The sequence below is a fragment of the Diabrotica virgifera genome, chromosome 6 (genome assembly GCF_917563875.1).
Source record: "Diabrotica virgifera virgifera chromosome 6, PGI_DIABVI_V3a".
NCBI classification, from domain to species: Eukaryota; Metazoa; Arthropoda; class Insecta; order Coleoptera; family Chrysomelidae; genus Diabrotica; species Diabrotica virgifera.
Window position 1 is genome coordinate 185,661,165 of NC_065448.1, and position 26,401 is coordinate 185,687,565.

Here is a 26,401-nt window from a genome sequence, read left to right on the forward strand (position 1 = left end):
GAGCCAGGACATTTTCTTGCGTCCCATTCCTCTCTTGCCTTAAATTTTACCCTCGATTATAAGTTGGAGGAACTGGTATTTTTCATTTCGCATGGTGCGACATTGATACACAGTTTTCCTTTTCTTGATGGTTTCGAAAAGTTGGCGCTCTTGGTTGATTCTTTTAAGGACACCTACATTTTTGACTTTCGCTGTCCATGGTATCTTTAGGATATGGCGATAAAGCCATATTTCGAAAGCTTCTAATCTGTTTATATCCCTCGTTTTGAGTGTCCAGCCCTCTACGTCATATAGCACCACCGACCATACCTAGCACTTAGTTAGTAAACCTTAGTCTCAGTTGAAGATCGAACTCTGAACAGGTCAGTAGCTTCCTGAATTTTACGAAAGCTTGTCGAGCTTGCTCAATGCGACTTTTTACTTCCCTGTCCGATGCCCAGTCTTCAAAAAGCCACGTTCCCAAGTATTTAAATTTGCTCACTTTTTCAATGGACTTGGTATTCAGTGTTCATGGTGGAGTTTTAAAGTGCATCCATGTTTCTGGAGATGATCATGAATTTGGTCTTTTTTTTATTAATCTCTAATCCCATTCTCTTACTGTATTCTCCGATTATAGTGACAAGTTGTTAAAAGATCGGCTATGTTGTCACAAATTAAATAAATAAGCTACTGGGAAATAAATAAGCTGCTAGTATTTGAAAACAAAGTCCTCAGAATGATATTTGGTCCTCAAAGAGATGAATTGACAGGAGAGTGATACTGAAAACATCGTCAGATATACAAAAGCTAAGATAAGATGGGCAGGTCATGTGGTAGATCAGAGGAAGACATAGTGTTAAAGACGGTGTTTTTTGAGAGGCGATAGAAGATCAATAGGCCATCCCAGAAGAAGTTGGAAGGATGATGAAGAATCGAAGTATCCTGAATTAGTAAAGGCTGCTTATAGAATTATTTGCATATTTGAAACAACGATGTGAACCATTTTATTTCACTTTAAAATTAGTGAAATCCAAACGGTAAGAGAAAAAATAATACCTTTCATACACTTTTTAGATAATTGTTCAAATGCGGCTCACGAAAAATTTCAAATTTTGAAAAATGGTTCGGCCTATCAAGGAGCTTGGCCATCCCTGACATATAATGAATATTTGATCATGGTAAGGTCAAGAAACCCTACCATCTGAAGTGTACGGTGTCACCATGCAGTATCGCATTCTGCATGCATGATAAAATATTCGTTATATGTAATGTAATTATTGTGTGAAACTCCTTTATGCTCGTATTTGATGTTTTTAACTTCTCCGGCTACAAAAACCAACAGCAAAATTGAGCAATTTTTTCAACAGACAGACAAGGTTTTCTTCCATCATTAAAAAAACTGCATAAGAAATAGAAGTATTTTTATATCGTACATGGGATCCATCTCTCTTCATAGTGGTATTTTGAACTTTTTGACCATAGCTCTGAAGATGGCTTTATAAGCCGAAAGCGCTCAGCTAGTAATTATTTATTTTACACACTTAAAAAGTACACTTCTCCCTGTTTACCTGTAATTAAAGAATAGGCATGCCATAAAAACGCTTAAAAACGATAAATCCCCTGGTCTGGACAATATTGATGCCGAGTTGATTAAAAAAGGCCGTCATGAACTCATAAATAAAATCCATCAATTAATAAAAAACGCATGGCAACAAGAAATAATGTCGAAATAATGGTGTGGTAGTATCATTGTATACCAATACACAAGAAAGGAAAAAGGGAATCATGTAAGAACTACAGAAGAACTGACACAGGGAGATCCGTTGTCTCAATTGTTGTTTAAATGCCTTAGAACAGGGGTTCCCAACCGGTGGTACGCGTACCACTGGTGATACGCGGAAAGGTTTCAGGTAGTACGCGTCGCGTGGGTAAAGCCGCAGTCTCTCTTATGCGATTGTCGCATGCGTTTGACGCAAGCAGCAGTCGCAAGCGATGTTCTGTGCACTCCTCAAATGTAAACTTTATACGGCCGGTCTGTCTTGTGCGTCCGACGCGAGGAATCGCATGCGCCTGCTGCATCGACTGGTAATGATAGCAGTGCTTTGCAGTGACTGCATGCGTCCATTTCATAAAACAACAAAAAATTTGACATAGAATTTAAAAGTTTGTTGTTTATTGTTTATCAAATTATGATAACGAGGTTCGAGGTTAAAAAGCTTTATTAATTAATATTTTAATAATACGTAATTTCCAGATATAAATAAGCAATTCTGTTGTTTTCATAATTGCACAGGAAATAAACATTTTGTACTAACCTTAATGTGACACCAAGTTTTTCTTCTGGTGTTATATATAGTGTTATCATTCTCTTTACCATTCTTGTAGGAGATTTCGTTATGTCTTCCTTAATAGCACATAACAAGAAATGGAGCTGGTTCTTCGTCACGCGAAAGAAACTATGAAACTTGGTCTCATTATCAACCATATATTTACTTATTAAATTGGTTTGGTATCCTTCTTCAACCCTATTCACATACATTTCATCAGTTTTACTCTTTTTTGGTTTACCTTCATCTGAGAGCATCATTTTTAAAATGTTCTCCTCCAATTCTTGCTCTTTTAATATGTGAAGATAAACCTGTCTCTGTAGATGCACCAATTATATTATTATTATCACTAAATTAATTACTACTTACTACTATTACTACTACCTACTAATTATAAATTACTAAATATTACTACATATTATTATAAATGACTAATGAATATTATTAATTACTAAGTTATTACCATTATTATAAATTACTAAATATTCCTATTATTATTAATTAATAAGTATTACTATAATTACAAATTACTAAATATCAATATTATTATAAATTACTATGAAGCAATATCAATATTATTATAAATTACTCTGAAGCAATGTTACTGTTATTGGTGCTATTAGATAATATATCTAGAGTGCTATGTATTAAGAGTATAAGTCAAAAATGAAAATATTTTATTAGGACTTTTCAAAGTCTTTTTTACCACTGATGAAATAACTATTACAACTGAATATGAAAATGGTGACGAAATATGATTAATAAATTATTAATTAACGATTTTACTTTCTACTTTGGTAATACCTTATTAATTATATAATTCAAAATATAGAAGCATCCCGAAAAATCTTTTTTATGACTTATACTCTTAGTACATAGCACGTTAGATATAACATATTATTTTTAAAATTCCCGCTTTTCATCAGCTGTTATATCTGATGCGTCGGATGCCTCTAAACGCACAAGAGAGACCACCCCAACCACTGCGTTAATTGCTTGCGACTGCTGCTTGCGTCAAACGCATGCGACAATCGCATAAGAGAGACTGCGCCTTAAACCAAACGATTACAATGGGCCTTTGACTGCGGAAGTGCCATTTTTCACCCGTTTCTTCAAACTGAGGTCAGAAGTTTTAATGCTTTTAGCTGAAAAAAATAATGACAGACTCAACACGCTGAACATGGGTCTTCAGAGAGCAAACACCCCTCACAGGCAATAAGGAAATAAACTCTTTCAAGAAAAAGTTAGTTCCTTAATGTTCTCAAGTACAGGGGAAGGTTGTCTCTGCGTTTCCGACCCTGTCATCATGTTTTGACGAAAACGAAATAGCTGGAATAAGAGATATGGTTGCTGATATAATTTATCACTTGGAATATCTTCAAGAAAGTTTTAATAAATATTTCTCTGACGCTTATTCCAAGCTTGACTGGATCAGAAATTGTTTTGCAGGAAGCCCACCAAATAAGTTAGAATTACAGGATTTACAGAAAACATTCATCGATTTCAGAGAAGACACTTTTAAAAAGAAATCCTTGATTGACTTCTGGATAAAATAAAACAAGCCAATGGACATATTTTTGGTAGCAAATAAGTTTCTAAAAAAATTGGGGAGCTTTCTTCCATTCCATGCCCCCTCCCCCCAAACCTGTGTTTGGTGGTACGCCAAAATCTTCAAAATATATCAGGTGGTACGCAGTTGCTCGAAGGTTGGGAACCCCTGCCTTAGAATATGTTAGGCGAAAAATTTATCCAAAAATCAAAGCAGATATAGCTGCTTGGGGAGCAAAATTGTACTCGCCTTTGTCGATAACATAGATGCAGGGGCACAATCAACATTAGAAGTTAAGGATATTTTCTCGAGTATTGAAGGAGCTGCATTAATCGTTCTAAAAATAAATGAAGATAAAACAAAATACATGGTATGTAGACTCAAAATAAGAACGGTGGCGAATAAGGCAAAATATTGCAATAAACGATCATAACTTAGAAATGGTTAAAGAATTTAAATATATAGGAGCAACCAAAACAATCACAAATGGCAACAAAATACATCGAGAATTTGAAAAGAGAATAATGACAGGAAAGAGATCTTTCTTTGCAATGCAGCATCTAACGAAGTCAAAACTTCTCTCACGAGGTGCAAAAATCCAGATATAAATCCATAATACGACCAGCAGTCGCGTACGGAACCGAAACATGGACACTAACAAAAAGAGAAGTAAATAAATTGCTGGTGTGGGAACGTAAAATCCTTCGAATGATATCTCGCCCTTGCAGAGACAGCGTGAAAAACGAATGGAGGCCCAGATACAATAACGAGTTAGAGTCTCCATTCGGAGAGGAAAATCTAGTCAGATATATAAAGCCCAATAGACTCAGATGGACAGCACATGTCAGACGCAGTGATGACAATCGAAACAATGTGTTTCGGGAAAGGCCAGATAGAAAAAGGTGGAAAGATGCAGGCAGAGAAGATCTAGAGAAAATGGAAGTGAGACATAATGGGAACTAGTAGCACAGGACCGACGCCTCAGAAATTTACAGGTTAAATCGAACAAAATGGTAAAAATAGAAATAACCATCGTAATTAAAAAAACATATTATTATGTCTAGATCCATACAAAATTATCCTTGATTTATATATAAACAAAATTCGTTAATTAAAATCAAATATTCATTAAAATCTAGCAAAAAAATGGCAAACATTATGTTTCAAAAAATGGCTGAACCATGGCGATCTTTAATTAATGGCGGATTTGACTCGCGACCTAAATTGCACTACATTTTAACTGATTTGGACAAGGACACCCCCTGCCGACCTTTAGTATAACCTATTTTTACCTTGCACACCTCGAATTTACCTATTGGTATACCTAATACGTCCTAAAGTAAGCGCAAACAACCTGGTCTTGACGACAAACTCCCGACGACCGGTCGTCGTCGTGAACACGCCTTAATCTGGTGGACGATTTGAGATTGTTTTTCTCAAAGAACAACTATATATTTTTTTAACTACATATTATATAGGTTTTTCATTCAATAAATTGTTATTGTTAATATACTGTTTATAGAAAAACTAGAAAAACCAAGTGTAAAAAAGTAAGGTTATGTTATGCAATGTAATATCTGTCATATTATAATCATATAAGTCAAGATGAGTCAAGCCAGATAGGCCCTAATCAGCAAATTTTTACGTCGTTTTGTAGTTGGAAACTAAACAACCAATTGTCGAAAATTTACTTTACGACGTTGGATAGTCGTCGACGTTTTTTAGTAAATTACAGGTATCTTATAAAAAAAACTTTGACGTCAGGTTAACGTATCCAACTTTACTTAAATACTACGTTGTTATTACCTACGTTGTATTGTCGTTCTCACCTTCCCGCAAGTACACGCAGCAATCTACCATAAACCTACTGAGAAAACACCCGACGTCTCCTGAACGTTGGGTTCAATACTAATAAATACTCTGTAATCCCCGACGTTGAGCAGTCGTTAAATGTCTTCCAGTAAATTACATTGTAGTATGGAGGTTATACCCGACGTCAGCTTAACGTTAAACCTTAACCTAATAATTAACGTTGGTATTCTCAACGTTGGATTGTCGTTGTCGTCTTCCCGAAAAATACGTCTACCATACTCGATAAAACACCAACGTCCTCTGAACGTTGGCATCTATCCTAAAAAATACGTTGTAATTCCCGACGTTGAGTAGTCGTTGATGTATGCCACTGAATTGCACTTATACTACAGATAGGTTAAGACCGACGTCAGCTTAACGTCAAACCTTATCCTAATAATTGACGTCGTTATTCCCGATGTCGGTTGGTCAACAGATTATATTACTTATTAGCAGCAACGTTGGTCCATAGGAAAAACAGACGTTGTCCTTGGTTAAGGCTTATTGTGAACCAATTTTGTCCTTAAATTTAACGTCCCATTAGGACAAAATTGGTTGCAGGTCGTAAAATTGCTACTTGGGATTATAGTGAGCCAGTTGTAATAAGAAACGTTATCACGATGAATTTCATATTTGGTCAGCAATAATTATCCGAATTCTTAATTGTTTAGATTTATCAGTGGCATTTCATGACGGTCACTTAAAAGTATTGAAAATTAAATTTATTTAGATAATTTATTGCCAATTAACTAATATTATAAAAAACATAAACTACAGCCAACAATACTAGAAAGGGGGTAAATTATAAACGAACGACAGAAAACGAACCTTATGGTCTAAGAACTAGGCAGTGGACCAGTTGGAATACCAACTAACATCGTGTTCAAATCAGTGGTCAAGATTGTCTGGAACAATGTGATGGCCAAAAAATCCATATCTATATAATATGATAAGCAGTGGAAATAAAAACAACTTAGTTCGAACAACATGTTCGAAGTGACAAATTAAGTTATTTTCATAATTTTATTGGATGATGGCTATGTTGGGCAGTGTAACACTACGGGCAATATGATAATGATGGTATTGTAGGCCTTTCATAGTCATGGTACGGAAATACAAACGCCGAAGATCAACAAAATTTTTTTATAAGATTAGAAATTATCAAATAAATATATTTCAACGCTGATAAGATTAGGAACATTATACATTGTTTGCTTAATAAATTTATTGACATACATTGTAATTTTTTATTATTTATTAGCTGTGTATTCCAAATTGTCTACAAAATACCGGTATCCTATTTATAAAAACAGTTCTTTCTGTGTTTTTTTTTGCCTTTGTGATCGTGGAAAACTTAAGCCTTCAAATTGACAGCATGTTAGTCCCTTTTCTGTGAAAATATATTACGTTTTAATCAATTGCGTATTAGTCCAGTCGGGTTAGACGAATAACAGGCCTAACCTTGCATTAGGAGCTGCCCCAAATTTTATTTTTGTAATCTTTAGGGGAGGTCAATAGTAGTGTAAAGGACATCGCACACATCTTATGGAAAATATAATGTCACTCAAATTCAATAAAATTTATACCAATAGATTCGTTTTAAATTAACGATCAAATCTTATCATTGCGCCAACTCTTTATTTTCAAAAATAAGAGCAGAAATTGATATAAATAAATCTGAAAATAAATGGGTAGGTACATAAGTTAGAGAGAGAAAAAATATTTTAAAATACCCAGATTTTCGGTACTCCATAAATCAGTGGATTAGTTTCACTAATCCGCTTAGGCCCAGCGGGATTTAAGCTGTTATGAATAGCACTCAGAGCAATAATGTAAACTAACATTTTATGGACTCCAAAAATGTGATTTCGATAAACTTTAATTGCAATTTGCGCCGTAATTAATCATAATTAAGAGTTGGCGCAATGATAAGAATTGATCGTTATATTAAAACGAATCTAATCGTATAAATTTTATTGAATTTTAGTGACATTATATTTTCCATAAGATGTGTGCGATGTCCTTTAAAATCTCGACTGAATTCCGCCATTGCGTTAGCCGCCATCTTGATTTTAAACGAGAACCGTTTTTGCTCACTATCTCCGCCATTTTCAACTTTTCGACAAAAAGTATAACAACCAAAATTGTTGAAAATGTAATTTTCTATCATTTCTATTTTTACAATTTTTTCACGCCATCGATATTTTCCGAGTTATAGCGGAAAATAGTGACAGTTACATATAAATGGAGCATAATTATTGAATTATCTCGTTTATTGTTAGTTTTACGACAAAAATGTTCCTATACAAAAATAGAGAGAATTGAATTCTACACAATTTTAGTGTCTTTCATTTTTTTGCTAAAGTTAATATTTAAGGTAGTATGTATGCGATAATGGCGCGAGCGTAAGACCTGATTGATTTTGTAGCAATTGCTTTTCAACTTAAATTGTTCCAAATATCATTACCTACAATTTCTTTTTAACAATTTTTTTCATGCGGTTAATATTTTCCGAGTTAAGTGGGAAAATAGTAAAAAGTGGTGGGGGGAGCATAATTACTGAATTGAATCTTTTTTCCGAGCTGCCCCAAATTTTATAATTCTATCCTTTAGGGGAGATCAATAGTAGTGTAAATTTAAAATCTTGACTGAATTCCCCGGTTGAATTAACCGCCATATTGATTTTAAAGGAGAACCGTTGTTGCTTAATATCTCCGCCATTTTCAACTTTTCGACAAAAACGGTAGGAACCAAAATTGTTGGAAACGCAATTTCCTACAATTTCTTTTCCACAATTTTTTTATGCGATCAATATTCTCGAGTTATGGAGGAAAATAGTGGAAGCGAAGGGGAAGCATGAGTATTGAATTGTCTCATTTATTATTAACTTTACGACATAATTGTACATAAACAAAAATAAAGAGAATTATATTTTATATAATTTTTGAAACTTCCAATGAAACACGAACCAAACTAAGTACATAAAAGACATAAATAATAACTTATATGCATTAAGTTCACTTAATTTTATTAACTAGCGGGTTTTATTATTTGAATTTGTCTGTCGATAATTAAGTTTCATGTCAGCTAACATATTTTACTGTTTCAACAATTTTTTTTTTATTTTGGACCCCTTTAGGGGGAATTTTCCCATTCCCCCCCTCTTAGACCCGCCACTGGTTCTCTCAAGAAATTGTAGTAAATCGTAATTGCAACAATTTCAGTCCTTACACTTTTTGTCGAAAAGTTGAAAATGGGGAAGATATTGAACAAAAACAATTTCTTTAAAATCAATCGGGTCTTACGCTCGCGCCTTTACCGAATACGTACTACCTTAAATATTGATTTTATCAAGAAAATGAAAGAGATCAAAATTGTACAAAATTTAATTCTCTTCATTTTTGTATAGAATAAAATTTGTTGTAAAAGTAATAATAAACGAGATAATTCAAGAAATCAATAATTATGCTTTAACTGTCACTGGTTTTTCCCCATAACTCGGAAAATATGGACCGCACGAAAAAAATTATAATAAACGAAATTATAGAAAATCGCATTTTCAACAATTTCAGTTTCCATATTTTTTGTCGAAAAGTTGAAAATGGCGGAGATATTGAGCAAAACCGGTTCTCGTTTAAAATCAAGATGGCGGCTAACTCAACGGTCAAATTCAGTCGAGATTTTAAATTTATACTACTATTGACCCCCCTAAAGATTAGAAAAATAAAATTTGGGGTAGCTCCTAATGCAAGGTCAAATGGTATCCCGACTGGGCTATATACTTATTAGATTATTTTGAATTAGGTCTATGAAAAAGTCTGAATACAAGCATAAAGGCCTCAACACGCTTAGGGCTAATATGATAGGCTTAGAGCTCAGGGCTCTGGTGCACAGCGTACAATGTGGTGTAGGGTTTACAACAATGTTGGTGTAGGGTCTACAACAAAGGTTTTTGTATTCAATATATATCTATCTATAGCCCAAAATCTATTAATGTGCTGAATATAGGCCTCTCCCATTTGTCTCTGTCTTCTACTTGCCTTTTCCACATTGGACCTGCCCTATTTCATCTCAATGTCATCTTTCCATCTCATTTGCTGTGGACCTCTCGACCTTTTTGCAGTATATTGTCTCCAGCGGCCAATTTCTTTATTCCGTCTTCTATCCTGATATCTTTCGTTGTGCCCAGCCCATTTACATTTTAATTTAAATGCATGTTCGACAGCGTCTGTTGTTCCGGTTTTGCCTCTTATACACTCGTTCCTATTTCTATCTCTCAGCGATATTCTCAACATTATTTGTCTTTCCATAGCTCTTTGAATTTTCTTTATTCTAAGTTGCTCTTGGTATACGTCCACGTCTGGGCCCGATGTGTCAGAACAGGTAGGACGCATGCATTAAATACCTTAGTTCTTAATTTTAAAGGTATTTTTTGGTTTTTGATAGTATATGAGAGTTTTCCGAATGCCGCCCATCCCATTCTTATTCTTCTGTTTATTTCTTTAGTCTGGTTACTTTTGTCTGCTCTGATAGCTTGTCCTAAGTAAATATATTCTTGGACGTTTTCTATGTTTGTTTCACCTATGGTAATTACTGATGTGACTTCTGTATTAGTCACTGTTTTAGTTTTCTTAGATTCATATTCAGTCCTTTTTCAAAAGATTTTTTTTCTACGTCTGAAATCATTATTCGTAGTTGTTCCATAGTTTTACTATGTAAGTACTTGGAGTTTGCTAGAAGTATACTATGGACTACTATGGAGTTTGACTAGGAAGGAAAAGACTATCGTGGCTCAGAAACATCCGACAATGAACAGGGCTAAATTTTGAACAGCTAATAAGAACAGCTGAAAGCAGAAAAGAGTTTGCAATTGTAGTAGCCAACCTCCATTGAGAAGACGGCACTTTAAGAAGAAGAAGTTCCATAGTTGTTGCTATCAGGAGTACATCATGTTTATAATGTTATTTTTTATTACATACTCCAAAAATGACAGTAAAAAGAAAAGTTTCAAGAAAGATATTTGGACCTGTTAACGAAAACGAAGTATCAATGCCGAAAAGAGCCCTAGATATTAAAATGCAGAGCGCAGGACCAAAAGGATGGCTGCGGAAAAAGTAGAAGGATGAAGTGATAGCGGACCTACAGTTAGAGCTTGGAGAAGATCGGCTAACGCGGACATCCTGTATAAATAATTATGTTATTGTTTACAGTACTAGATAGATAATTGAATAACCTTTTAAATGAGCTAGCACATGACCCCTATTCTTATTTTAAAAGAATCATCGATTACGTCATCACGCCCAGATGGATGACGTCGCTAGTATGATATATATGTCAAAAATCATAATTTAAAAATAAAAATCGACCTGATTTAGGATTTTTCTTTAAGTCGCTGAGTTACGAAATAACAAAAAATGTATTCCTTTCATTTGCACCATACTGTAACGCTGTAGAAAGTACTTACACAGAGGTAAAAAGAAGAGTACAAATAACAGAGGAAAGATCGGAAAAAATTAATTGGAAGAGAAATACCTACTAAATAAAACCAACCAACTACAGATAATAATAGAATACCACATTACAACCGGAAACAATGAGTCCTTAATGTATGCGGACGACATAGCACTAATAGCAGATTCCGAGAATATAAATCACAACCTAATGGAGAAATATGGGTAGAACAAAAAATTGAAGAACTAAAAAGAAAAATAAACGAGGAAAAAGAAAAAATAATGATAATCAGTGAGAAAAAAGATAAGGAAGATAATGAGATAAAGATGAAATGTAAAAACTGTTACAACATACGAATACCTGGGAAGTATAATACACAATTATAATACCTAACGACGGAAAAATAGACTGGGAAATAACAAATAGAGCAAAGAAATCAAACAAGTTATAAGTACTATGATTTAGCCCCAATACTGGAAAAAACGTACAGGAGAGACAATGTTAAAATAATACAGGGTGTCCCAGACTAATTTAGCCTCGCTATATCTTTTAAACGAATCGAGATTTTCGAATGGGACAAATAGTGGCCTATTTTACTTGTAATACACTTTAATGTGACGTAGAAAAAAATCATCCCCTAAATATTCATCCCTTAGTTACAACCCCTAACTTTAAATTTTTTTAGCACCCTGTATATTTTTTTTACAGTTTTGGATGTGGTCTTCTATCGTCTATTCAACACATTTTTTGAAAATAAAATCGGTTCGTAAATAACCAAGAAAATATCAGTTTAGTTTTGTTAATTATGTGTCCCAGTCTAATTTATCCAGGCTATATTTCTTAAACGAATAAAGATTTTCGAATGGGACAAAAACTGATCTATTACATTTGTAATACACTTACAGAAAAAACAATATCCCCTAAATATTCATCCCTTAGTTACAACCCCTAACTTTATTTTTTTTTTAAATAGCACCCTGTAAGTTAGGGATGGATATTTAGTGGATAAATTTTTTCTACGCCATATGAAAGTGTATTACAAATGGAATAGATCAGTTTTTGTCCCATCCAAAAATCTCTATTCGTTTAAGAAATATAGCCTGGATAAATTAGTCTGGGACACACAATTAACAAAAATAAACTGATAGTTTCTTGGTTATTTACGAACCGATTTTATTTTCAAAAAATGTGTTGAATAGACGATAAAAGACTACATCCAAAACTATAAAAAAATATACAGGGTGCTATTAAGAAAATTAAAGTTTGGGGTTTTAACTAAGGGATGAATATTTACTGGAATATTTTTTTGTACGCCATATTAAACTGTATTACAAGTAGAATATATCACTTTTGTCCCATTCGAAAATCTCTATTAGTTTAACAGACATAGCGTGGCTAAATTAGTCTGGGGCACCCTGTATAACACAATAGTGATACTGATTACTGACTGTGCTCCATGCAAGTGATAACTGGACACTTCTGGAAAAACATAAGAGCTGGATAAATACAATGCAGATAAGCCGGACATGGGCATCCACATAAAAAATTTTAGGGGGGGGCAGACGTGAAGATGTTGCACATTACATTTTGTATACTTTAGATGACAATATACAGGGTGATTCAATAATATTGTCCAATCTCTGGGTTTTACATTCTAGACCCCAAAATATTCACTTAAGTAAATAAAAGATGGCTTGTTACTGAGTTACAGGATGTTTTATTTAAAAATTTAATAACTATTTTTACCCAGCGCTTTAAAACTATTTGTATATCCTTGTCAAACTTGGCAGAAAGTGTAGGTATAGTCGGTTCTCTAAACTCAGACACAACTGGCTAGTGATTTTAGTGGGTAATTTTTTTGTTTTTGGCCAATTTTCCCAAAATTGGCAAAATTACTAACTATTTAATAATTATTAACTATTTAGTAATTATTTTTTGTCAATTTTACCAATTTGGAAAAATTACTTACTAAAATCACTAGCCAGTTGTGTCTGAGTTTAGCTAACCGACTTTTACTGTAGATCATACTATATTATGACAAATAAACGTTTCTGGCTACTGCCAGAGGCGTACAAAAGGGGCAGTGAATGGTTTACCTTTCCCAAATTCTACGCCACTGGCGAAATTGTTATTCTAGCGCAATATTTCGATTCTACAATACTCTCTTTATTAGTAACGTTAAAGTCATTAGTTTTCGAGATATTTGAAGTTGAAAATGAAAAGGCATAGCTATTTTGATTAATGTATTGTGCCACTTAATTTTTAACTTCAAATATCTCGAAAACTAAGGATTTTATGGGCACTACTGAAGAGTATATTATTTACATAGAAAGTATTGGAGAATCGCAAAATTGCACTAAAATAGTAATTCTGCCAGTGGCGTAGAATGTGGGAAGGGTCAACCATTCTATTTCCCTGCCGTACGCCTCTGGTAGTAGTCAGAAAGGTTCATTTAACATATTTTAGTAGGGTGTATAGTACCTACACTGTCTGCCAAGTATGATAAGAATAATGTCAAATACTTAAAGTACTGGATATAGATATGTATGTAGTTAATATTTATGTAATATGGATGGTTGATTAAAAAATTTTAAAATTATCTGTACTCATAAAATCATACCTTGTGTAGGTACTGTGCACCCTACTAATTTATGTTAAATAAACGTATCTGACTACTACCAGAGGCGTACAGGCAAAAGTGAATTGTTGACCCTTACCAACTTCTACGCCACTGCTGTACTCTTCATTTGTAACCGTAAAATCATTAGTTTTAGAGATATTTGAAGTTAAAAATGAAAGAGCGCAATACATTAGGCTAGGCCTGATCAAAATACCTGTGCCGTTTCATTGTCAACTTCAAATATCTCGACAACTAATAACTTTATCATTACGAAAAAAAGTAGGTATATTATTTGCCTAGAAAATATTAGAGAATCGAAATATTGTGTTAAAATAGCAATTCCGCCAGTGGCGTAGACTTTGGGAAGGGTAAACCATTAGGGACCGTTCAAGTATTACGTAACGCAGGTTTGGGGGGGGGGGGTCAAAAATCTTCAAAAATTGAGTTACGCAATAGTTCAACTCCCATAAGAAAGCGTTACGTAGGGGGGGGGGGTTAAAAATCTTCAAAAATCGCGTTACGTAATACTTGAACGCTCCCTTAACTGTCCCCTGCCGTACGTCTCTGGTAGTAGCCAGAAACGTTTGTTTATGATAATTTAGTAGGGTGTACGGTAACTACACTTTCTGCAAAGTAGGACACGGATATGTCAAATAGTTTTAAAGTACTGGGTAAAAATAGTTATTAAATTTTTAAATTAAACACCCTGTAACTCAGTAACGGTGCACATTTTATTAAGTGATTTGGGTTAAATCTTAACATTTTGAGGTCTAGAATCTACAACTCAGAGATTGGACATTATGAATGAATCATCCTGTATAGTTTAAAGCACCCGAAAAGTCAAGGTTGAGAAGGATAGTTGGAAAAACAAATTGCGATAAATTAAGCAACAATACTATAGAATGTCCGACCAAGAACCAATGATGAATACAATAGAAAAGAGACAAATGAACTGGTATGGGCATAAGACGAGGATGCAACGCAACATAATTACAAGAAAAGTCCACGAAGCAAAGAAAATCGTAAAAATAAAAAGAGGCAAACCAAGAAAAAAATGGATACAGCAAGTAGTAGAGGCGGGAAATGTTGAGCAAAAATCACTAGAGGAATTGAAAATAATGACATCAAATAGACAAGAATGAAAGAGATAAGTGAATGGAAATTAAAATACCACCCCAAATCCTACACTCTGACAGGATAAAAGGAAAGGGAGAAAAAAGAAAACATAATAATTGAACCAGTACCAATTTCATGTAAAATATAGGTAGTACCTTTTTATGTTATTATACCTTTTTATTTCTACAGGTAGGTATTTCAACAAAAAGCGCAGACTTCTTTCTTATGTTACAGTAATTAGAATTTTTAAATTTAATTAGAACAAAGAACATTAGTGGTAAAAAATTAAGACTCACCGTATATAAGGCATCCAATACTCCCAAAAGCGTAACCAACTCGGTACTTTCAAATGCGGGATATTCCTCAAGGACCACCAACAACTTTTTAACACCAGCCTTTAGCGCCCTCTTAACACCCGCCGCAGCACTGTTTTTGAAAATTCTCACATCATCGTAGTCCGTATCGATTGGACCAGTAGGAGAATAAACCACTCGTCTCGCCGGTAAATCTGTCTGTAAAACGCCGATTTCTGTCTTGAGGGATTGGTCGAAACTTAGAGCATCTTGAACAAGAGAATTCAACTTCGAATTCTTCACTTTTTGATCCGGTGCAGCCACTAACAAGATCCCGTCATATTCCGGCGATTCTATCGATGTTTCTACGACAAGTTTGGTTTCAGGTGGACTGAAAAATAAATTCAAATAATTAGACTAGTGGATAATGTTGTATGAAGGTATTTATTTACCCCTTTAAGTTCATTTTGTTCGGAAAAATGTGTTTACAAAGTTACAAGTTCATACAACGCTTGCCTCACCACTCAGCTGATTTCCCAAATTGTGAATTTCTATATATAAGCGCTGGGGAGTGGGAAACCAGAAATGTTTTATACAACGTACGGCATGCTATCAGCGAGGGCGCGGCGTTGCCAAGTTCATTTTATAAATAGCGGATCAAAACAATGTGTGTAAAGGCCGGTATACACGACAATGATTTATCGTAGCGATGTGACTATGCAGTTCGTTGGTGCAGTTTTATCGAACGTGTGGACGCAAATCGGCGCAGATTTTTGGTTGCTGGAAACGATCGATAGGCTGGAACGAAATAGAAATACAAATATTGTTTGTAGCAAGTCAAAATACACAGTATCTATATAAAAAAAGGAATTTAAATATATAGCCAGATCATAGCCAGATACATAAAAAGTATAGCCAGATCAAAGAATACAAAACTTTACGAAAACCTCAATAAAAAAATAAGGGGAGGATGAAAATTTGGGAATAGGTATTAGGTAGTTAAAATTGTCTATTAATATATAAGAAAAAGTTTACAATTCTACATCCCCTCCATTTTACAAAAATGGAGGAGAATACACCCTTTTCGTTGGTGAAAAATATACGTTCAAAATAAGTCCGGAATTGGACAAAAATGACTAATTCTAAACAACTTTTAGTTTATAGAGTTTTTTCACTCAAGTCAATACTTTTCGAGTTATTTGCGAGTTAATATGTTTATTTTTAACAAAGAAAACCATGTTTTGTAGGGTTTTCGCAAATAACTCCAAAAGTAATTATTTTATTGAAAATGCATGAAGTCTGTAGACCCAGTAGAAGCAGAGTTGTAGCTAATGAAAGTAGGTTCTTTTTTGTCAAATTCCAAATCGAATATTTCAACGTGAAATAACCAAAAAACGAAGCACTTTTCGGGGAAAACTCAATACAGCTTTTTTAAAGTGTTTAAAAAAAGGTTAATTTTTGTTTTTTTAAAAAAAATTCTAACATGTAAGTGAGTTACTCTCAAAATATTGTTGGTATTTTTTATTTGTTGGTAAAAAGAATCGCAAAATTCACCATCAGTAGCATGTCAAATCAAATTAATCGTTACGGCTTCACAAGTTACTTTGCTTATGTATTTTTTATATGATCTGCAAGTTTCATCGGTTCAAAGTGCTTATTTTTAAAAAATCTGTAGTTAAAATGGCTTAAACGAGTCACTAATCACGAGTGTATGTAAATTTTGAACATCCATAGCATAACCAATTTTTGTCTAACAGGAAAACAAGAAATCCAAAAGATTCAGAAAAGCAAAACGTACATTTTATTACACTGAGATTTTTGGTATTACTAACAATTTTTAAGTTATTTAAAAAAATGGAGTTTTTTTCAAATGTAAAAAAAAATATTTTAAAAGCAAAGTTTTTCAAAAATGAGCACTTTGAACCAGTGAAATTTATAGATCGTTGTATAAGCAATACATAAGTAAAGTAACCTGTGAAGCGGTAACGATTAATTTTATTTGGAAGCTAATTAGGGGGTGATTTTCGCGATTATTTTTACCAAAAAATAAAAGGTACCAACAATATTTTGAGCGTAACCCACTTACTTTTAATGATAAAAGTTGTTTAAAAAACAAAAATAAAGTTTTTTTAAACAACTTTAAACAGCTGTAATGAGTATTCCTTGAAAAGTGCTCCTATTTTTGGTTATTTCATGTTGCAATATTCGATTTGAAATTTGACAAAGAACTTACTTTTCATTAGCTACAACTCTGCTTCTACTGGGTCAACAGACTTCATGGATCCACCATTTTTTTCACTTTTTATAAGCTATATTTTTGTTAAGAATACTTTTTTTGATAAAACTGACTTTTTGAGTTATTTCCGAAAAACCGTCGAAAAACATGTTTTTCTTTGTCGCAAATAACTCGAAAAGTATTTACTTAGTGAAAAATCTCTATAGAACAAAAGTTGCTTGGAATCAGTCATTTTATCCAATTTCGGACTTATTTAGAATGTATATTTTTAACACGCGAGAAGGAGGTATTCCCCTCCATTTTTGTAAAATCGAGGGATGTAAAATTGTAAACTTTTTCTTCTATAATAATAGACAATTTCAACTACCTATTTCCAAATTTTCATTCTTACTTTATTTTTTTGGGTCAGTTTGTTCTTTGATCGGGCTAGTAACTTAAAAAACAAGAAATCTTAGAAAATGATTTAGGGTTCTTATCAGTAAAAGCAATGTTTCAGCAGCAGGGGCGTCATTTGAAATTTTGATTGAGGGGGGCAAGCATTATATATTTATATATAGAATACATTATATATGATGTAATGATGACAATTGATGTATTATTTGTAAATTTCAGTCATTTTCAGGGTCGGGGGGGGGGGCAAATGCTCCCCCTGACCCTATCAAACGACGCCCCTGTTCAGCAGATATGTTTTTATAATTTTTCCGAAATTATTCTTTTGGTAAAAATGTTTTTTTTTCAATTTTTTCTTCGTTTCCACTCAGAAATTAAAAATTCTGCCTATGCCATTCAAAAGAACGAAAAATAATATACAAGAAATTACTATTTAAAAGTTAGCCAAAATCAATTTAAAAATCTGAAAAAAACATGTTTTGTGTTCAACAGATACATCTTCTTGAATTTTTTCAGAATTTGTAAAGTAAAATTGTGCTTACAAAAAATAAAGTCGAAAAAATGTAGTTTTTTCTAGTCAAATAATTCTAGGGCCTCTGTGAGGATAAAAAGTTGTATGAAGGCATGTTTTTATATGCTTTATCAAAATCACAAGTCGCGAGGCTAATCGTTGCGGGGGCAGTTTTGACCATCTTATCCCGCTATAGCCTTTAGGTGAAAGTATGGTTTTCTTTTGAAAAGTCAATCCTTACACCACATACTCCTTGATTTTCTTCGGTTTTCGCACAAAATAAGCCAGGCTATCGCAAGCACGTCGTCGTCTTCTGTCACGGATGACATGTTTATAGCCTGAGGTGACCTGAGCTTCGGCAGGGAACTGACGATCGATGTAAATTTTGGAGACGTGTGGACACTCAATGACGTTCGATAAACTGCGTCAACAAACTACAGAGTCACATCGCTACGATAAATCATTGTCGTGTATACCAAGCAAAGGTAACTCCTTTGCACAAGTTAGAATAAGGGGGAAATATCAAATGCTTTCTGCGTAAATCCTGGACTGAGACAGGGAGATCCGTTGTCTCCACTGTTGTTTAACCTGGCCTTAGATGTCATGCAGAAAATTGATTTATCATGTATTAAATGTATGTATAGCTGCTCGGGAGCAAAAATTGTACTCGCCATTGCCGATGAAGTAGATGCAGTGGGACAAGGACAATCAACATTAAAAGTTAAGGATATGTTCTCGAGTTTTGAAGAATCTGCATTAAATATCGGTCTAAAAATAAATGGAGACAAAAATAAAATACATCGTAGTCTCAAAATAAGAACTACGGCGAATAAAGCAACATATTATTACTCTATAAACGATCATAACTTCGACGCGGTTAAATAATTTAAACATCTAGGAGCAACAATCACAAATGACAAGAAAATAGATCGAGAAGTTGAAACGCGAATAATGGCAGGAAACAGGTCTTTCTTTGCAATGCAACATCTAATGAAGTTAAAACTTCTCTCTCACGAGGTGGGGACGTAAAATCCTTGGAATGCATATAGCCCTTGGGAACATCCATAAACTACGTCGTTGAAAAGGGGGACGGGGGACTTTGCTTATTACGACGGTATACGACAGGGGGAGGGGGCCATGAGTGCACATCCGACGTCGTTTGAAGTTCACGAATATAAAAAATATATCCTATTTTAGAATAAAAATAAATTAGTATATTATTTTTATCGCATACTTTTCATTTTGCTTTTATCACTCACATCCTTAATAATATTGCTAGCAGTTTTATACAGACTAACAAACAATAAAACATTGTTCTGTTTTTACACAAACGCTTCTTTTCAGAACAACGTCTGGAAGCAATCAATATTAAACTGTTCACTTATTTACTAAATACTCTGTGTGAAACCATTCTACAAGAATGAATAGAAATAAAATATTCTATTCTATTTAGTTAGTATATTGTATCTATTTATACTTAATAAAAGAAATGGCATTGGAATCAAAACAAAATAAATATTAAGCTTTAAATGATGCAGTTAAGAAAGCATAGGAACTCCGATAAAAGTGTTGTCTTTTGTCCCAATAAAGCTAATTACTAGTTGTACAGTGAATTGAGAGAAAAAAGTACGCGGATGTTAGTAATACTGATATGGATACATTCGTAAATAAACTTGGAGAGCTAACTTTAAAAAATCCAGAAATAACATTGAATTTAAAAAAAAAATCTGTAAAAAGGGGGTCATAAGTTGCAATTGCGACGTCGGTATGAGGGGGGGGGTCAACTGTAAACGAGGCTTTACAACGGAAGGGGGAGGCTATTAAAAACTTCAAAATTTTTACGACGTAGTTTATGTATGTTCCCTTGCAGAGTCTGCGTGATAAACGAATGGAGGCGGAGGAGTTAGATTCTCTGTTCGGAATGGAAAATCTAGTAAGATATTGTAACGAAAGAGAACTCTTGACTGTCCCTCGTATAACGGTACACAACTCGAGAATGACGCTATCGAATGTTCGAGACGGCGGCGGAGGTGTAAAAAGTGTTCGAGAACGTACCTCAAATAGGCGTGACGAGGTGATAGCTAGAGATGAGCGTGGATTGTTCCAGAATAACGGCTGGGCTATAAATAGTTACGGCTTTTGTAAATAAGTTTAGTTTAAGCTAGAGTATGTAAAAGAAAACTTGTATAAATAAATAATTAATAAAGTCGATAAATATATAAATACGAATCGCTTGTTTGAATAATACAATATAAAGGCCAATAGACTCAGATGCGCAGGGCATGTGATAAGCTTGGTAATGACAATCGCCCTATAAACAATGTGTTTTGGGAAAGGCCAAATAGGAAAAGGTCCGTTGGATGGCATAGAAAAAGGTGGAAAGATGCAGTCAGACAAGATCTAGAGAAAATGGGAGTGAGACAATGGAAAATAGTGGCACAGGACCGACAAACATGCAAGGCAATAGTAAACGCGGCAAAGACTCACGAGTTATAACATAACACCATCGATTGATGATAAGGATCAAAAGAATGTAAATAATAGGTAAATGGACTGAAAAAGACTGATACGTTTTGTACACATTTCGTCCATTGACTAATGAATAAATGGAAAAAGTGTTTTAAAAGTGTGTGTCTGTGGTTCATGTCAGCTAATATATTTTTATGTTTCAACAATTTTTTCTTTAATTTTGGACGTCTTCTCCAAATGGTTGGGTTTTGCATCCGTACCATGCACAAAACTTTTTAAAGTATTTTTTGTGAAGTCACTAATAGCTGTTTGTTAGATGTTTTTTCAAAAACTATTTAAGTATTTTGAACGTCTGAGAAAGAATTTGTAATTTTTAATAAGTTTCTCTACTAATGGAATCCCTCTTTAGTAGTGGTACTTTTAAATTTTGACCATAGTTCTGAAGATGGAGCCGAAAGCGCTCAGAAATATTCTTACACACTTTTAAAACTTTTTTTCAATTCATTCATTTAAAACATAAATTGCAAAAATAGTTATTAAAAAATTGCTGTATTGTGGTATTTATCATACATATCTATATAGAGTACCATGCCAATGTCAACCTCCTTCAAAAATATTTCCTGTCTGGTTCCTATACCACTTTGCTGACCTTACTATCGTACTTGAACTTGAAAATTAACAACACTATTACACTCCTTGATAAAAAAAACCATTAAAACTTTCCGAATTGTTAAATTAACACTTATAACTAGCGCCTTTCCAAAAAGAATTTAAGAAAATTGAGTAACCTTGACTTCTAAACTACCTTTTCTACCTTTTCATTGTGTTTTCTTGGGTCTTTAGAACATTCTTGCAGGAACATTTTAACGGATTTTTATTTGATTCCATAATTTCTACACTAAAATACACTTTGAACTTAAATTTTGACAGTTGTAAATTTAACTTTTGTGGTTAACGTGACAACTTTCACTAATCATGTATTATGTTTTGTATCACATGAGACCAAAAAATTGATGACAGATGTAGCAGTTCGTAATGAAACCATAGATATAATAACCTGTAGATTAGGCTAGCTATGGACCGCTCTGTGCATCGAGGTGTAACGCCGATATTAAGGACGCCATTGGTCAATATTCATTTTGAGTGGTCTAGCCATCTTTATCCGTCATATGAGCGGTATCGCTTAGTAAAAAGAGATAGATAGACCACCGATCGACTGTCGTGCGTTACGCTTTTTTGCTCAGTATGTCTGGTCTACGGTTAACATGTCTCTGAATGAAAGGGTGGTTCAAGCATAGACATAATAAGAATAGACAAGGTAAGGTATGAGCCGCTCTGTGCATTGAGATTTAACGCCAATATCAAGGCCGTCATTGGTCAATATTCACTTTGAGCGGTCTAGACATCTTTCCCTGTAACATGCGCGGTATCGCGCGGAAAATCTCATCTGTGGTCTTTCTCTTGGTCGTTTACCTCATGATAGTGCATACAGTAGAATTATAGGGGAATGGACGAAATGGACGGAAACGAGTGACGTAACAAAATTTCAAGGAAACTAAAGAGAGAATGATATAAAACTGCAAACTGCCATAAAACCAGTATGATCTACTGCTCTGAATGCTGGACAGTTAAAAAGAAAAAGGAATAGGAATAACGAATACATGTGGCGGACTGGGAATTTTGAGAAAAGGATTGACAAAAAAGAATAAAATTAAGAATGAGTGTATTATGGAATATTGAGTAGATGCCAAAATGAGAGAATATAGGTTGAGATGATTCAGGCATATTCAACGTCGATACGTTAATCACTCAATAATAATTGCTAATTGACAGGTTCCTCGAGTAATAGGAGAGGACGGCCTACTCAGGCCTTGAGGGAGATGCTTAGGGAGGACATTTTGGTAAGGGAATTGATATTGGTATGGTTCAAGATAAAAACTTATAGAGAAATTTTAGTAGAGAAGCGGATCCTGTGTAGGGATAAAAGCGATCAACATTCTCTTTGCCTTATCCCTATGCGCGGTCGGCTTCCCTAATTGCATTTCTCCACAGAATTCTATCTTGGGTCATATCAACTTTAATCTCCTTTACCAACATGTCCTGCGTTATCGTCTCCCCCCAGGTCTTCTTTGGTCTTCCTCTACTACTCCTTCCAGGAATCTGCACTTCAGCTATTCTTCGTATTGGGTGATTAACGTCTCGACGTTGAACCTGACCAAACCATCTTATCCTATGCTCTCTCATTTTGGCATCAATTGGTGTCACACCTAGACTTCCCCTAATATACTCATTTCTAATTTTATCCTTCTTTGTCACTCCACTCATCCAACTAAGCATTCTCATTTCCGCCACATGCATTCGTTTTTCCTCTTTCTTTTTCACTGCCCAACATTCAGTTCCGTACATCATAGCCGGTCTTATGGCTGTTTTATAGAATTTTCCCTTCAGCTTCATTGGAATTCTTCAGTCACACAATAGGTACACCACTCGCTTCTTTCCACTTCATCCATCCAGACCTAATTCTACTGCATGCATCTCCATCTATTTCTCCATTACTCTGTAATACCGATCCTAGGTACTTAAAACTATTGCGTTTCACAATCATTTCACCATCCAAAGATACCATTTTATTTGTAGTAGCTCCATCTTTAAATGAACATTCCAAATACTCTGTTTTTGTCCTACTAAGTTTTAAACCCTTTTCTTCCAGAGTTTGTCTCCACTGTTCCAGTTTTTGTTCTAAGTCTCTTTCACTATTTCCTACTAACACGACATCATCAGCATACATTAAGCACCATGGAATGTTACCCTGTAGTTTCGCTGTTATCTGGTCCAAAGCTAATGAGAATAAATACGGACTAAGCACAGAGGCTTTGTTGCAATCCTACTTTCACATGAAATTTATCAGTCTCTCCCACACCTGTCCTAACACTAGTCGTTACTTCCTCATACATATCCCTCACAATCTTTACATATTCACCAAGGACTCCTTTCTTATTGAGTGCCCACCACAGAATCTCTCGAGGACCTCTATCATATGCTTTCTCAAGATCAATGAATACCATATGAGCGTTTGTTTCTTTACTCCTGTATTTTTCCATTAACTGCCTTATAATTATAATGAAAATTGCATCTGTTGTTGATCTACGCTGCATAAAGCCAAATTGATTCTCGGATATTTCGGTCTCTTCACGTATCCGTCTATCAATTACTCTTTCCCATATTTTCATGGTGTGGCTAAGCAGTTTTATAGCCCTGTAGTTTGTACATTGTTGAATATCTCCCTTGTTTTTGTAAACAGGTACCAGTATACTGCTTCTCCATTCGTCTGGCATTTGTCCAACTTCCATAATTCTATTAAATAGACCTGCTAGCCACCTTGTTCCTGTCTCTCCCAATGCTTTCCATACTTCCCCAGGAATATCGTCTGGTCCTACCGCTTTTCCTTTCTTTATTTTTTGAAGCGCTTGAGCCACTTCCTCGTTGGTTATATTGGTGACCATTGCTGCTACTGTCTCCGTTGACTCTACAGGCTGTCTGTCAAATTTTTCATTTAATAAGCTGTCAAAGTACTTTCTCCATCTCTTTTTGACATCCCTTTCGTGAACTAGTATTTATTATTTTCGTCTCTGATACATCTAATCTGATTAAAATCTTTTGCTTTCTTTGCTCTCTGTTTGGCTATTTTATATATCTTCGTTTCACCTTCCCTGGTATCAACTTGATCGTATAGGTTTGAATACGTTTCTGCTTTGGCTTTTGCTACTGCTACTTTCGCTTCCTTTTTCGCCACCATATAGTTTTGAAGATCTGTGTCGGATCTGGTTTCTTGCCTCTTTTTATATAATTTGCTCTTCTCTTTTATTCTTCCTTGTACTTCGTTTGACCATCACCAAGTCTCTTTATCCTCAAACTTTTTTCCTGACGTTTTCCCAAGTATTTCAATAGCAGTCTCTCTAATACTACTGGCCATTTTTCTCCAAATTGTATTAGGGCTTCCTTTCATGTTCCAACATATTTTTTCTACTATTCTTCTCCTAAATAGACCTTATTTCTCATCTTTCAGCAGCCACCACTTGACTTTTGTGGTCCTCTCCGATATTTTTGGTTAGTTTCGCTTTTTACTTCGATGTCCAGAACAAGCAGCTTATTTTGTTGGCTTACTGTCTCACTAACTATTACCTTGCAGTCCTGGCATTCACGTATGTCTTCTTTCCTTATCATGAAGTAGTCTATTTGGGATTGATGTTGTCCACTTTTGTAGGTAATAAGTTGAGTTTCTCTCTTTTTAAAGAATGTGTTAACAATCGCCATATCCAATGCTGTTGCTAATTCAAGCATGTCATCTCCAGCTTCATTTCTAGTTCCAAAGCCTAATCCCCCATGTATTGTTTCATATCCTGTCTTGGTTTGGCCCACATGTGCATTGAAATCACCTCCTATTATAACTTTCTCCTCTGCTGGAATATCACTCAGTACGTCTCCTAATTGATCATAGAAAGCTCTTCTTTCATTCTCACTCAGACCTGTTTGGGGAGCATACACACACAACATTCAATACCTCTTTATCAATTACAAATTTCACTGACATTATTCTATCACTCGTTCTTACAACTTCTACTACGTTATCTTTCATTTCACTATCAGCAATTATACCAACTCCATTTCTAGTGTTACTACTCCCTACATACCACAATTTGTATCCTTCACCTAGTTCTTTCGCCCTTTGTCCTTTCCACCTAGTTTCTTGAATACAAGCAATTTGAACTCTTCTTCATTTGAGCGCATCCACTAACTTCAGACTCTTACCTGTAAGACTGCCAAGATTCCACGACCATATCCTGATTTTTCTAACCTGCAATGGTGTTCCCCCTGAGATAGTCCTCACCCGGAAATCCGAACGGAGGCTCATTTTACTTCCGGCACATTTTACCTCAGGAGATGCCATCATTTCAGTATAAGTTTTTTATATCATTGGAGAAGGTCTTTACATTATTATGGCCTGAAAAGATTTTGGTTGGATATTTGATGCCTAAATGCCTTTTCTATCAGCACCATACCCTGCCCTGCACGTTTAGCCAATACACCACCAATGCAACCAAAGTGCAGTATTACCCCACACCCGCCTGCATTTTTCTGTATAGGCCAGGATCCCTACTGTAAGGACTGCCCTATAAGCCAATGTATTGTTGTCCGTATCCCGCCACTAGGAGGCACGTACTTTATTCGGGATAACTACCAAAAAAAACATTTTTTTAAAACATTTTTCTAAACATATCATACCGAAAAATGGATTGAATATGATCTTCCCTTTAAATAGATATATGAGAACGATAAGGTTTACATTATTTCATTTTTATTAGTGTCACAATAACAAAAATGAGTTTTTGATGCATATTTTTGGTAACAGTGGTCAAAAATATTGCTCATTCATATATATAATTTATTTTATGTTGTTGAACTCTTTACACAGTATAAAAATACAGTAATTTGTTGTTCTAAAAATAAAACCACTTCAAAATAGGATAACAAAATTTTATGGATGATCTGCGAAATGTAAAACTTTTTATTTAATCTTTAAGGCTTACCGAAATAAACAATGTCTTAGG

The 26,401-nt window shown here is 34.6% G+C and overlaps 1 protein-coding gene across 2 annotated transcripts in view; it reads right to left on the reverse strand.

The window, feature by feature from the left end:
• Positions 1-21,695, reverse strand: part of LOC114324579 (putative aminopeptidase W07G4.4) — a 215,394-nt gene extending 193,699 nt beyond the window's left edge. Inside the window, exons 1-2 of one of the 2 annotated variants that reach the window (XM_050653540.1) lie at positions 21,607-21,695; positions 15,190-15,577 (exon numbers count right to left, since the gene is read on the reverse strand). In XM_050653540.1, coding sequence (XP_050509497.1) covers positions 15,190-15,577; positions 21,607-21,680 — 462 coding nt within the window. In that variant the 5' untranslated portion in view covers positions 21,681-21,695. Of the gene's footprint in view, positions 1-15,189; positions 15,578-15,638; positions 15,804-21,606 lie in introns of those variants that run through there. The other variant, XM_028272444.2, reaches the window with a different exon arrangement.
• Positions 21,696-26,401: the final 4,706 nt, after the last annotated feature.